Source organism: Haliaeetus leucocephalus, unplaced genomic scaffold (genome assembly GCF_000737465.1).
Source record: "Haliaeetus leucocephalus isolate CR32 unplaced genomic scaffold, Haliaeetus_leucocephalus-4.0 Scaffold495, whole genome shotgun sequence".
In the NCBI taxonomy this organism is placed as follows: Eukaryota; Metazoa; Chordata; class Aves; order Accipitriformes; family Accipitridae; genus Haliaeetus; species Haliaeetus leucocephalus.
Genome location: NW_010972931.1, coordinates 1,087,866 through 1,102,621, shown reverse-complemented (window position 1 = coordinate 1,102,621; position 14,756 = coordinate 1,087,866). Strand labels below are relative to the sequence as shown.

Here is a 14,756-nt window from a genome sequence, read left to right as displayed (position 1 = left end):
GTGTTTTTTTTTTTATCCCCCCCCCCCCCCCGCAACAGTTTTATTACATGAGTCTTGTTAATTCATTGTATTCCAAGATCAAGATTTTTTTTGTGAAGTTCTTTGAAAATAATTCCTGTGGAACACTTTGTTTCCCTACCTTCCCCAGCTCCTTGAACTCAAAATTTTAAGTTCCCAGCTCAGGCTTGAAGGTCAACAACACGCTTTCACATTTTAAGTGTTGTTGCTTAGCATCACCATGAGTTACAACTCATTTATTTATTACACCGAAAGCAAGTTTCTCTCCACCTCTAACTATGACAAACCAAGGAAAAGATCACTTGAATTTTGATACTTTTTTCTACTCTAGTTTTCTGAATTTCCATTATTTAACCATGATTTTTTGCAGTTTTAGCTGTTGTTTGTGAAGGGGAGAAGGAAACCTTTAAAAAGACCACAAATAAGGTGCACATAAACAGCCAATGCAGTGTGAATAGCATTTTCTCCATGCTGTACAGGACTATTGTTCCTTCCTTTATATGAACAATAACTTCTCAGAAAGCAATTAAAAGGAAAAATCCTAGGTTTTCAGGTCTCAAAAAATTCTAATGTGCCTCTTACCCAAATATCATCTTGGTCTTGTTTCCCATCTGTAATAACTGACTTTCATTCATTCTGTTCAGTATTGCACTAATTAAAAAGCCATGTTAGAGAAAGAAGGCAGCAGATGGAGAACGCAACCACTGCTTACCACACATTTCAGTAACTCATTATGCAATGTTAGCTGGTGTTAACACGTTGTGCCAAACAGTAGTAAGAAAAAGTTTTTATAGTAGGCCAATGTTTAGTTTGCAAGCACTTTAGCTGTACGTTTGAACCAGAAAACAACTTAAACATTTTATTCAACAGCAATCATGTAGGTCTTGAGACGACTGAATAACCAGGATGTAACTTAGGGTGGGCTGTGTACGTTGCCAGGAATTTCAAAGGAACACAAGGACATGAGGGTGTGAGACTATAAAAGATGACTCCTTGCTTGATATACAGGGTGCCATCAGCACCAAGGACACTGAGAGACCTGATTGTCTATAGCAGAGCTCCATCTGGGCTGAAAAGAAGGCAGGAAATCTTGTGGACAAAACCACATCACTCTAAGCAGACAATGAAAATAGTGTAAAGGAGGTGTTGGTGTTTTTGTGTCAATCCAGAGAATGTGGGTAGGAATGATGCTCCAGGAAAGTAGTTTGACACAGCTACAGCAACAAGAAGCTGCGACAAGTTGTAAACCGTGTCCTGTTCCTCCTGGGTTTCCAGCTCCCAAACTGCCTCACGTTGAAAGGTGGCTACAGACAGAGTTCTGCACTGGGCTCAGCAAGGGGCCTTTTCCAGTTTTTGGAGGGAAAGGATGCAAAACAAATCTTAAAATTACTGAAACACATAAGCTGACAAAGACAGAGAAAGATTTGTTAAAGAGCTAACCAAGAGTACAAAATACAAAACACACAAAAACAGCATCACTTGTGTTACAGCAGTCTTACAGCTAGGAGTTAAATCCGACTGTATTCACTGAAAGAAAAACCTTCAAGCTCAAATGAATGAAAGAGTAAATAAATCACACTTAGAAAAAAATTACAAAGATGGCAAAGAAAACAACCTTCAGAAGCATTGATTCTAACAACAAACTAAGGCGTTAGGACTAAGGAAAGATAGGTCAGAGATACGCATCACCTTTCAACAGAGATAAAATGTTCCCTTTTAAGATCCATTAGTCTGTGATAAATCAGTCCATCAATCCATGCATGCCATAATAGACCTTGTGCTGGAAAAAAAAGGGCTCGACCTTAAAATTTATAGTCCAGCTGTCTGACCTTGGCTAAAGCACAGGGGGCACAGGAACGGGCATCAAGAATTTTACATTTCTCAAACTCTGAAGGACCCAGTCATGTTTTTTGTCAGTACTTTTACCAGCTGGCAATGAGAAGGATTTACTAAGAAACAGCTTTATTGCTTAGGCTGGGAGTACATAAGCTTATAGGAACTACCAGTGCTGGTCAGAGGTTCCCTCTTCAAGGTCAATCGTTATGACCACTCATCACGCCTGTTTGTGTTTCTCTCGATGCCATCCCACACAGTCCTTCAGACCCTGTCCCCACCTCCTCTTCCTCTTCCTTTTGGGAGGAGGTGGGGAACCCTCAGTGCTGGGCCACCGGGAAGGCCCAGGATCACCAGAAGGTCCCTCCGGGCTAGGGTGGACCAGCTCCGCAAGGAAGGCACGCGTGGCTACAGGCAGCGCAACTGCATTGCATCAGACACGACACTGAGCCGCGTTAAAGACTTTAGGCTCACACTTGCTGAAAGCACTCTGTGTAACGCACAGGAGGAATAGTAAGAAGGATGTGCCAGAGTCCTCCGTTGCAGCCTTTTATCACCCTGCTCTCAGGGTTTTCCTTGTGAGGTGTCCAGTCAGCTCTGAGAGACCTTGGTACACCCTCTACCAATAAACTTGTAGACTCTCTCTGTATACTCTCACTTACTTGCATGTGGAGAGTAGCAAACGGGCTGTCCTTTCTGTCTTCTGTTTCATGGCTGCCGCTCATTAGCAAAGGCAGAAATAGCTCCGGAATGGTGCAGCCACCTGGGCTGCAGGCTGCTTAGATCCCTCTGCCAGCTTCAAGTTAATGCTCCCCTCCATTGTCATTTCTAAAACTCGCTGCCTGCTGAGGCTCAACCTTAATCGACCTTGCAAGATCTCCCTCAAAACGTAGCATATGTGGGAAACAAAAGCGAAGGCAAAACGTCACCTGTGGCTCCTGGCAGTCCTGGCTTGCCTTGGGATCCCTTTGGTGGCCTCACGCAGCCCGCGCCTGCAAACAAAGAGCGTTATTTGCACCATACGTGCTCATGTGATGCCTCTCATCAGCTCTGCACCTGCAGTTGAGACAACAGTGTTAAAGTAGGTGAATGAAGTTAACAGGCAAAACCCTAATTTGAAACAGGTTTTATTCTTCATTAAAAAACCCAATTGGTCATGGGTGGCATTTTCAGGGGAGCACTCAAGCTGAGCTCCACCTCAAGAGCTGCTCTTCTGCCTGTTTTACAGGGGCTATAGTGGCTGCTCTGGTTAGACCGGCATGGGAAGGGCAGCCCACCCTCGTCGATGACTGTATTTTTCAGAATAAGAAAACCACTTTGTTTCCCTGTGGGCAGTTTATACCCCTGAAGCAGTAAGTCAGATTTTGGTACAAATGAAGGGGTTTTTTTCTTTGTATGTCAAGTTGCACTGAAAATCTTCAAAGTTCTTCCTTAAAAGAAGTTGCTTGAATTTTCTTGGGCACCTAATTTCTGGGACTGTTGTTATAGATTGCATGGTAATCATTACTTTGTCACAATAAACACGCAGGAGCAATGAAATAAAGAACTTCTGAATTGCAAAGCTAAAAGTGTAGTAATTTTAGAATGTTCACTTTGATCAAATTACTTTTGAGCTATGTACAGTATATGCATGGTTATTTGTGACCTGAAGTTCAAACAGTTTACAACTGAGAGCATCCAAAGCAGTCATCACAAAGAAAGTATCAAGCCATAAGAGCAGCATAAGACGAAATATTAAAATATATTCAAGCCATTTGTAGGTACAGTACCTGACCATATTGGCTCGGTTCCATCTCCCCTAGAAAAGTCTTCAATGACCTGCCCACAGTCTACGAGCAAAGAATGGGAAAAGACAGTTATTATTTAAAAAAGAAAAATTGTAAAATGCTCTCAATTCTAACCAAAATGTCTATTACAACACCAGATAATGTATTCTCTTATGTATTATGCATACAGTCAACACAAACCATTTGCTATAACATACTGGAACTCTCTATCTGTATATTACTTAGATCCAGGCCTGAAACCTAGCCCTGTCAGAGTTAGGAGGCTGTGTCCCATGCACTCTGTAGGGTTGGCAGGTGTTTGTTCTGGCTGGAATATTCTGCCAGGCATCTCGACGTCGAGCAATAAAACTCCGAGCCTGAGCTCTTGTGAACGTAGCCCTGGCATTCTTATACTGGAAGCGACTCGGAAAGCTGCAGAGATACTATGAAGAGCTCTGAAGGATGGACACATGATTTCCTCTGGTCAATTAAAAGTTTATGTTGGATGGGGAAGACCCAAGAAAACCACCTGTGAGTAGTGCAATGGCAGGACATTGCTCCATTGCCTCCAGCTGCTTGAAACCTGCTGGCACTGACATTCATTCATGCTCTTTCAATACCCGACACGAAACTACTGGGACTTCTGATGTATGCCTTTCTTTAAGATTTCTGCACGACTAATACAAGCAATCCCTTTTTACCCACACAACCCCCTCCAAACGCTGCCCTTTCCACAGTGCATCGTACAGATGCTGCACACAATTCGGTAACGATCCCCGTGGATTTGCTGTAAGGCAGGGATGTCTCTTACCAAGTTGGCCAGGCTCTCCTGGCAGGCCGGGCAGACCTGGAGGTCCCTGGGTTCCATCCTGTCCATGGTCACCTGGAGAACCCCGGTACCCTTTTGGACCAGGAAATCCTTCACCTGGTGGGCCGGCTTCTCCTGGAAAGCCCTTTGGGCCTAATTCACCTGGATAACCAGGATCGCCGGGCAAACCTCTGATACCGTCACCCTGCGGGAAGGGAAGAGAGGTGGTCACCCCGGCTTTGCTGAGAAACAAACAGAACTCAGACATTTGAACTGCTCTCATGAATAATGTCTTATGGGCAGCAACTCCTCAGGTGTCGCATCCCAGCTCTTTAAATCAACACTGCAAATAAAACTTATTTGAAATAGTCTGACTTTAATTTAGACCTCATGGCAGAAGAGGCATGAGAGAAGAACTCTTGGTGGGAGTGTTCCCCTAAATATGCTGGCCCATGAACGGCATACGGGCAAAACGAACCACTGCTGTGGAGAGGCTTATTGCCCTTTCTGAAAAGCTGTGAGTGGGGTTTGGGGAAACCACATGCATCGCTAGAGATGTTCTGGTGTGGCATTTACTTCTGAGACCTTGAGAAAAGCTGACATAAAATTGTGCCCAAATGGGCAGAGTTTTTTCTTTGTCTGTTCCTCTAGTGATATTTCTTCACCACTGAATCAACATCTTATGAACATCACTAAAAACATTTCCATCCTCAGAAGTAATATAAAGTACCATCTTTACTGGTAGTAAAAAGCACTGTGGTCCAGATTGAATGATATGGCTCTGGCCCATCTTCAAATATGACACAAGAGCATCCCAGTGGTCCAAAACAGCATTTATGATGGACAATATGAATGCCTCTTGCAAGGTATTTAACTTTTTCTTTTGCTTACAGAAGGAGCTTAGAAAACAAACTAAAACTACTTGTCTAACTTCTAGATGGCTACGGTTAGTTAGGTGAGGTGCTATCAAGCATATATATGATGACACAATCTACATTTTGAGGTCATAAAATTGCAGGAAATTTTGCTTTTCTGTAACTCAGTCGTAACAAAGCTGTTGAAGTTCAGTCACACAGAATCTGAGACAATGCTAGGAGGAGTCACTAATAAACCACTAATTATCACAAACTAGCCAGTAATAACAAGCTGGCCTAAACAGGTTAGCTACTACTTAATTGTTTAAATAAAATGGAAATAAAAGTGAAAGACTGTTCTAAAAACCCTGAGAGTAAACCTGATATTTAATATATCAATACCAGCAAAGCCAGTCTAGGTTGTGCATCATTATCTGTGAGGGAAGGATAGCCTGGTGATCATAACCCCTCAGAATTAAATGCATTAGTGATTGAGTGTGGTAGAAATGATTTAGCTATATTTGCTACTTACCGGCAGGCCAGGCTGTCCTGGTAAACCATCTAATCCATCTCTGCCTGGGAAACCATCTTCACCTCTGATACCAGGCAGCCCGGGATCTCCTCGGATTCCTTTGGTGCCTAAAGAAGACCTTTCATTGTGAGACCAATCTCTCATATAACAGCCAAAAATAATAGCAAAATACACGTGATATGAATTTTTACTCTACCTTTAGTAGTTATGTGTAAAGAATCTCCCTTTTCTCCTTTTGGTCCAGGAAATCCATCCTGACCTGAAAATCCCTGGTGTTACATACATTGAAGAAAAAAAAAGAAACAGAACCACTTAAGAAATAAGTATCAAGATATGCATTTCCACTGTCTTGCTAAAAAAAAAAAAAAAAAAAAAAAGAAAAAAAAAGGGTCTCCTTAAATTTTACTGCCTTCCCGTTATTTTCTGTGAATTATTTCCTCTTCAGTAATCCCATTCTTGTGCCTGAATCTTTATTAATACGCTCTAACTAGGACCAAGGTGGATGTGGCATGGAAGGGGAGCTTCTACATGAGGATGGCACTGGCAGAGCTGTGGCTTACCAGGAGCTAGAGTCCTGCAGACGACTGCAGCTGCAGAACTGCATTGGAGAAAATGCGGTAAACTACTCAGCCTTAGCCACTAAAGAAAATGCTGTGAGCAACTCTTCAGCACCATGGAAACAGAACTCAGGGTTATATTTCATCAGTTTGACATATGCATCTTATGAGCAACAACCTTAAGTTACTACTGGAATTGTTACCCTTCTAGATTGTCAGATCATACTCAGTACTACAGCTGCTTGAAAGGGTTCTGCTGAGCGAGCTTTGTTTAAATGGACTTTGGATTATGTGGAAATCTTTTGCTCTTCCCCAAACATCCTATTTTCACCTCTGTCCTAGCAATTTTTGGCTTTCAGTATTTTCTAGATAGCAATCTGAAAGTTACTGAAGTGGCACAGAAGAAAAGAAACCATACTTTTCATTGTTTTTCCATGGAGAATAGCTTGGGGGTTTTTTCTAGTAGGCATATAAAACTACGCAATAAAGAAACAAGTATCTCACTTTTGCTCCAGGGTAGCCAGGATTACCATGTGGTCCTTGATCACCAGGTTCTCCTTTCCTCCCAGGCTGTCCAGGGGTTCCTGGAAAGCCAGGAGGGCCAGGGGGGCCAGTAGAGCCCCTTCTCATTTCATCACCCACAAGGCATTTACTGCAATCCCCTTCTTCGCCTAAAAAAAGGATTGGAAAGAGAAAAAAGAATGCTCTGTCACAACAAATAGACATTCAGCTGTATCCATTTTGTATATAGACTTGAGAATACTTGAGTAGTTTCTCAAATACTTCAGAAAAGTACTACTTTTTTTTTTTCTTACAAGAAACTAACACAATGTTTCCTTGTTGTGTTAGCCCCAGATCAAATTCATCAGTCCCCAAGCATGTCATAGTTCAAGAAACTCAGACAGAATACAATGGGAGCTTTACACAATGTGTAACAGCAGATCATTGAACAAGTTATCAGTTATAACCTACCTTTAGGTCCTTTTGGTCCTCTTGGCCCAGGGTAACCCTGCGTGCCAAATCTACCTGGTACGCCCTCCCGTCCTTTTAATCCAAAGAGAGAACCTAGACGTTTAATTAAATAAAACCAGAAATTAATCTACTGAAGATTTCCTTTTCTTCTCTTTCCTCCCTATTCTTTCGAGCTGCACTGCATCTGCCCTTTTGTTTCCCCTAATGTCATTTACTGTCTAACCCAGCCTGTTGTTATCCACCCTCTGACCTCTTCCTCTCTCCCTCTTCTCACAGCTTCCCACACCCGTTCTCAGTACCTTCCCTCTGCTGTGGCAGATGATCCTTGCCATTCTTTGCGCTCTCTCACCCTGAATTCCTTTGCTCCTCTCCCTCAGCACAACGTACTTCATGGTACCACCGACTGCCTGCTCCGGATCATCTCCTGCACATCCTTTTCTCCTGTCCTGCTCCCGCACCGCAGCCTGGTGCTTTTCACAGAGGCACGGCACAGCACAGCACCGGTCAGAAGTGGCCTCTGGAGGCCACCCGGTCCAACCCTCCACTCAAAGCAGGGCCAACCTCAAAGTTATGGGAAGTTGCTCACAGCCTTGTCCAGCTGAGTATTGAACATCTCCAAAGATGGAGAGTCTACAACCTCTCTGGGCAACCTGTTCCAGTGCCTGACCACCCTCATGGTGAAAAAGGTTTTCCTAATACCTAAGCTGAACTTCCTCTGTTGCAGCTCGTGGCCATTGCGTCTTGCCCTGCTGCTGTGCTCCTTAGTGAAGCATCTGGTTCCCTTTTCCCTATGACCTCCCAAGAGGTAGGGGAAGATAGCAGTAAGATTCCCCTTAGCTTTCTCTTCTCCAGGCTAAGGAAGGAATCCAGCTCTCTCAGACACTCCTTGACACTCATATCCCCCCCCCCCCCCCCCCCAACAGCCCCTTTTTTTTTTCCTGTTTTGCCCAGACTGTTTAAAAACCATGGAAACCTGTCCTTCATTAATGAGCATACAACACTTCTCCCCTGTGTGTCCTCCCTGCCACCCATTTTGTTTCATTCCCTCAATCTACTTTCTCACTTTGCCTTGCCAACGCTATCTTTAAAATAAGCAAAGACGTTCCTGTGAGTTCCCATCATCTCTCTTCATGCACTTACCAGGGGATCCAGCAGGACCAGGCGGGCCACGGAGTCCTGGTGTGCCGTCCTTACCTGGAAACCCAGGCGGGCCCACCTGATAAGCGGGAGATCCCACTTCACCTTTTTTGCCTTTTGGTCCCATTTCTCCAGGTAAGCCTGGCTTATCGCCATCCGCTGAAACAGAACCAGGGAAGAAGGTCAGACCAATTTCTTAAAAACGCTGCTCAAAGAGCTGTAATGTAGCAGAAGGGAAAGTTCACACAACTGCATCTAACGTGCAAGGAAAATGGAGGTATTTAGCGTAGAGCAAAAAAGGTAACTGAACTTTTCACTTGAGCAAATCAACAGCAGTTACTGAAGCAAGGCTCTGTCATCATCTCCACTTCAGTTGCTTTGCCAGAGCCCCATCAAGGCCGAAGGAAAATGCTCCCCTCAGTTAGTTATCTACCACTCTGCGCTGCATATTCCATGGTCCACACATGCATCTCCCCCACCCTGACCCTGTTACGAGTTAAAAATTGCTATAAAGTTAAACTGTTGGAACACGTGTTGCTGCGATATTACCATCAGAGAACCCAGGAGGACCAGGCAGCCCACGATCTCCCTCCTCTCCGGGGTCTCCCTGCAGTCCAGAAACTCCTGGAAAGCCTGGATCGCCTCTTGCACCTGAAAGACATCCCCGGTTCCACAGAACACATGTTAGTGTGATGCTGTTTGTGATCCATAAGTACCGACTTATGATACACTGCAGATTGCTCAGTTCTTAAAAAGTAAACATTAGGAACTTCAAGGGCTTCAGAATATTAGAATTTACCATCATTTTTTAAAGGTAGCTTTAGAAATGCAAAAACCTGTAACCTCATGCTGCCTCAGCCTGAATAAAGAAATATATCTGAGAGATTTCTGTAAAGCCCAAATACCTGGGAGCTGAGCATGGCCTGTGACAGGAATGGTGTGGACCCACCAAGCCCAGGAGGAAGGAGCATCTCTCAGCTCTTACTAATACGCCGCTAGAGCTACACTGCTCCTGGGAAGCACAGAAGACCAGCTCTGTCAGGAGAACCCCTCCTTTCCCTGCAAGAAGCTGCCATTATAACAGAGGTACGATATGTGAGCTTTCCTCTGCTCCCCAGTACCAAAAACATCTGCTATTGCCTGCAGAAAGTATTGTGCTCTTGTCAAAGGTCAATGGTACTGGAGGACGTATGGCGTGTCCAGCCCTCCACCGGCTTCCTCTTCTCTCTACACAGTTTCTCCTGCTCCTACAAGCCCGGCAGGGTATTCGGGGTGATTTGAACAATGTTTTGAGCGTCTTGCTCCCTTTCTCTGGGAGGAAGGGAACCATTCATTGCTAGACTCTCTGGCTATCAAAACCAGTAAACTCAACCGAACGAGGACACAGGCTGGGGCAACGGCATGTAATCACCCTTGCTGTTTGCTGGCACCTTCCCTGGAATAATTTTGGCCTTGGCAAACTGATATCACCTTCTATGTGTTTCTAGTCTGGGCAGCCAGAGCCACCACAGCTCTGCAGGAGAGCTGACAGCGGGTGCTACGAGCCTAGTGAAAAGATCACACAGGAAATTTGTCAATTTAAAAAGGGGGAAAAAAAAATCCTCTTCTATTCCTCAAGGCTTTTTTAAAGTGTTTGGGTTTCTTTTTTTCTTTCTGAATATTAGATTATAAGAACGGTCTCTGCTGTGCTGCCATTGCTGCACTTTATCCAGGGTCCCTGAAACAGGACGCAGAAGACAGACTCTTCCATTCTTCCTTTCACTGGACAACGAAGTCACACACTTTTTTGCTTGTTTCTTCTCTGTGGACACAGGAATGCATGGATGCCTTTTGTGTAGCAATCCAGCTTCAGCAGGAGAGACAAAGAAACCACCTGCCTCCAAAAAGGTGATTGGGGCACTCTCTCGGAAAGCAATTATATCTTCTGGAACAGTTTAGCAAACAACAGCTTTTTGAGGAGTTGAATTCTCAGAATTTCATGCTTTTGATCTATGTAGATGGTAGTAAAATGCAGCTAAGATAAGCAATCTAAGCAAGGAAGACGTACCTTTCCTTGGGATGCTGGAAGGAAAATAGGAAATTGGTCCTGGAGGACCGATCTCGCCTGGCTCTCCCTGTTAACAGAAGTTGAAGTATCACATCTAAGCACATTATTCTAGAGAATTTCTTTTAAAATGGAAAGGTATGCCCATGAAACACAAAGAAACAGACTTTCAAAAGCACTGATGTGACTTTTAAGAAATCTTAGAGATTTCAAGTTAACAAACCACATAATCAGTTCTACAATGACAACAAACACAATTGTTATTACATGACAGAAAAGAAAAGAAAGCAAAATGACATCTGGTTTATTGCTTCTAGCAAATGAAAGTAAAGCAGTACCTTGTCTCCCCTAGGACCGTAGCCACCCAGTGGACCATCAAATCCTGGAAAACCCTGTAATACACATAAAAATGATTGACTTTTCCTTATCAGAGAGAGAATAAAATTATTTGGTCTGTAGCAGCTGGCTTCCTCTGATGTTAGTGTAAAAACTACACAACAGAGCTGAGCATTTTGTCTCTCTAGGGTGTAGTAATTCGGGCAATACCATTAATTCTCCTCGTGTTTTGAAGTTCCACCTTTCAGACCAAGCCTAACTGCTGTCAAAGGCCAGAGGGGTCCGCTGCGGCGCAGGCTGTCGCCCCTGGCAGCAGTGCAGGTAAAGAAGGAGCACCTACCCTCGCACCATCCATGGAGGCTGCGGGATAAACGAGTCTGAATCGTTATGAGTGGACATAGTTTCACTGGAATGCGAGCAGCGAAATAGCACCAAAGTGCATGGGTCCTTTTTGCTGTTTTCCAGGCGGCTGGAGCCTGTTTGGCCAAAGAGGCGTTCTCCAGCTGAGCGAGGAGAGCTTGGGACCAGCCCTGAAGGCACCTTCATCCAACTCTCCCACCCTCGGGCATGCCGTATCCCAGAGAAAATTTTCCATCCCTACCCCAGCAAATGTTATAATATTTAAGGTCCTGCCCGCTTCGTTCTTTTAAAAGGTTTGAAATCCAAAGCATGCGGATTAAAACACGTGTGGTAAAACTCGGTACATCCTACCACATGACAAGAGTATTTCAGCTGCTGGGGGTGCACAGAGAAAAGTGCAGATTTCAGTGATGCGGATACAGAAGAGATGATCTCTTCTGTGTGCTTTACTCAGCTCTTTGACAACTTTTGTTCTCTATAGAAAACGTTACTCTGGAAAAAGACTAGTGTTAACAAGGTGAGCTTTTAGTAAAAAACACAGTGGCCAGATCATCAACCAATACCAATTAACACAGTTTCACCAAAACCAGTAGGTTTGTATAATTCACACTAGTTAGATTATTAGCCAGCTTTTTTAAAATTCAGCATGTCCTGAGTTTGACAGTGGGAACAACTCCTACACAGAACTTGAATGTTAATAACCAGCTCTCTAAGTCACTTCCACAGTTTTGAAGTGCTACAAATACCACAGCTCTCAGCAAGACGCCACAAACTGGACCAAACGCTTCAGAGACCTTTCCATAATGGCAACTGTACATCACACCATCAGAAAAGGAGCCTCTTGAGTATCAGGTGTAAAATCTCTTTACACTAGGTGGAGCTGGTGGTCTAAAAGTGAAGCCAGCAGCTTCCTAATTAACTGCGACTTCATCTGTGTGCAGGCAGGACTTAGCCATTCTTCTTTCTTTCTTAAGAATCAAATCACTTGAAAATCAACAAAAAGAAGGTCGTTGTGAACAGCGCATCCAGCAGCTGTCCCCTCTCATACAGACGTTATACAATGATACTCCATCCAAACCAATGCACCTTCCACTAAAATGGTTGCCAAGATCCACCCTCGAGAAGGGGAAGCCACTGACCATTTCTGACTGGAGCATGAACCCACGTTAAGGTCAACCAGTGGGCTTTAATGGGTTTTGCATCAGCCTCTCCACGTACGTATTACTGATAACATATTCCCTTTCACACCACCAGGTTTTGTGATCAGACCGAAGAGCTGTGCAAATGTTATTTTTCATATTCTATATAATTTCATGTCCCATGTGTTTCATGTTATTATTGTTATGCCTTCATGGCAGGACAAATCCTTAAACAACTAAGGCTGGAGTCATGCATCCCACAGCTATTTGAATACCTCACAGAAGTGATTTCTAATGCTGACTGAAGAAGCCTTTTTCTGAGACTGAACAGAAAGCATGAGCTCTTCTCTGTCTGACAGAATGCTATTTTAAATATTTGGGTGTTTTTCCATGGGGACAGAGATTTAGCTGGTATATTTATCAGTTTCCTTTTCTTCTTTTGTTGTGATATTCAAGATAACCATACAGCTCAACCACATCTGCAGAAAGCTATTCAAAAAAGTAAGTTTCTGCATGTAGGAAGAAAATTAAAGAAATCATGGTCACAGTAATGGGAACAATGAAAATGACACCTCCCTGTAGTGCTCTTAAAACATGCTTATGTTTTAAGCAAAACAGACTAATTACTCCTCACTGATGAGAAAAATAACTGACCCAAAATTACAATGATGGATGAATCCAGATGCTATTTGTTAGACTACAGCTGGTGTAATTACAGGCAGAATTCGTCCTCTACAGTTTACTTTTAAGACAGATTGTCTACATATGTGTCAGAAACAGCAGTCTTGTATGAAATACTCACTCTTTCTCCACCGAGTCCTGGAAAACCATTGATGCCAGGCAGTCCCTATGAAGGCACAATAAAATCAGCAAAATAAAGTGACATCCTAACATCCTAATGGTTAAGAACCATTATTATTTCTTAGATAAAATAAATGTGACAGCTTGAAACTCTAACACTAACAGTCAGAGTTCAGATACTTTTTCAATGAGATTCATGTATGGTACAAACAGGTCTGAAATCTAATCTGGCATTTATCTCTTAATCAATACATTGTAAATTGACCATGAAGATTTAAAAAATGGATGAGATTTTTTTAAAGTGTATGCTGAGTACTGGTCTCACTCTGCTTAAGCACTTTAGAAACACTGCCCCAGAAAAGGCATCCATAGATTCTACAAGGTAGTAATATTTGGATTAGCTTTTTTCCTGGGGTCACAAGTAGCCAGAACCAAACTCCTGTTTGTTAACCAGGGTCTGAAGAGTGCTAAGATGGAAACAGTGCAATACAGCCTGTGCTGAGGACCAGGACAGTAGCTGTGGTTAGTGAGCACTGCTGTAGGTAAGAGATGCACAAGGCTCCCCAGTGATGGTACAGGCATACCTGCAAGTCCCACGGGACCCTCCTCCCACTGCCATTTCAAAATGGCCTTTTTGCTTCCCTACATCAGGCCGTTCAGAGCTGGCCACAACCTGGTGGGCTGAAGAACTATCATTTCTATAGTTTGTTAATCTGTGTTTTGTTCCTGAAGGCAAACTCTCAGCTTGGATTTGCACATTCAGCTGGGTGAATTTTTAATGAGTGACTCACCCTTTGTCCTGGGAAGCCCATTACCCCTTCTTCACCTTTTTCAGGAGCATAGAGAAGTACACCCTAGGAAACATTACAAGTCAGGTCAACATATTTCTTCATTATGTGCAAAAAAATTGTAACACTGTTTTATGGAAGCTAAACAGGAAGAAAACATCATTGTAACACATGGAGGGTCTAATAATAGCTGCATGTGAAAGAACTGTCATCCTTAAAATTAAGTGTAACATGCTTGCTTCATTACAATAGCAGGAGTGGCTTCTCCTGTCATCTCCTCCTTTATTTCTTCTGTGGCAGCAACGCTGAAGAAGAGCTAAAGCAATTGTTCAGCTATACAACCAATTAAGCAACTCAGCTTATGCCCAAATTGTAGCCTCAGAGAACTATTTGGCAAACACAGGCATGCTGCTATCCATCCTATTATGAAGAAAAAGAAAAGGGAGAAACACATATCCCCTTTTGCTACGTCAGCACAAATCTACAGTTTTCCTAATGTAGTCAACCAAATCCTACACATGTAAAATCTGACCAACAGCTGAAGAACTGGCTAGCAACTGCACACGGAGGGCATCAGGGCTCACACTGCGACCTTCTCCCATAACCTTGTGGAGAAGCTGACCAGACCATCTGAGAAAATAAAGCTCTGTAAAATGCTCAGTGAGGCATCCCTAATTGGTAAAGACTGTATTTTAAACCACTCTGGGAAGTAAAAAGGAACCACTCAATGACAAAGCTATTTAGACAGTCTAGAGGTTGCCTGTGAGTTAACTAAACCACATTCAGTCAAGCCTGGTTGACAGCTCTAAAT

General features: G+C 43.3%; 1 protein-coding gene across 1 annotated transcript in view; it reads right to left on the bottom strand.

Moving 5' to 3' along the window:
• The window catches only part of COL4A2 (collagen, type IV, alpha 2), a 103,341-nt gene that overhangs the window by 24,761 nt on the left and 63,824 nt on the right, over positions 1–14,756 (bottom strand). The window contains exons 13-25 of the mRNA XM_010575790.1: positions 13,949–14,011; positions 13,159–13,203; positions 10,860–10,913; positions 10,525–10,591; positions 9,027–9,128; positions 8,481–8,636; positions 7,341–7,433; positions 6,873–7,039; positions 6,008–6,080; positions 5,812–5,918; positions 4,429–4,630; positions 3,621–3,680; positions 2,781–2,843 (exon numbers count right to left, since the gene is read on the bottom strand). Of these exons, the coding sequence (XP_010574092.1) occupies positions 2,781–2,843; positions 3,621–3,680; positions 4,429–4,630; positions 5,812–5,918; positions 6,008–6,080; positions 6,873–7,039; positions 7,341–7,433; positions 8,481–8,636; positions 9,027–9,128; positions 10,525–10,591; positions 10,860–10,913; positions 13,159–13,203; positions 13,949–14,011 (1,252 nt within the window). The remainder of the gene's footprint in view (positions 1–2,780; positions 2,844–3,620; positions 3,681–4,428; positions 4,631–5,811; positions 5,919–6,007; positions 6,081–6,872; positions 7,040–7,340; positions 7,434–8,480; positions 8,637–9,026; positions 9,129–10,524; positions 10,592–10,859; positions 10,914–13,158; positions 13,204–13,948; positions 14,012–14,756) is intronic.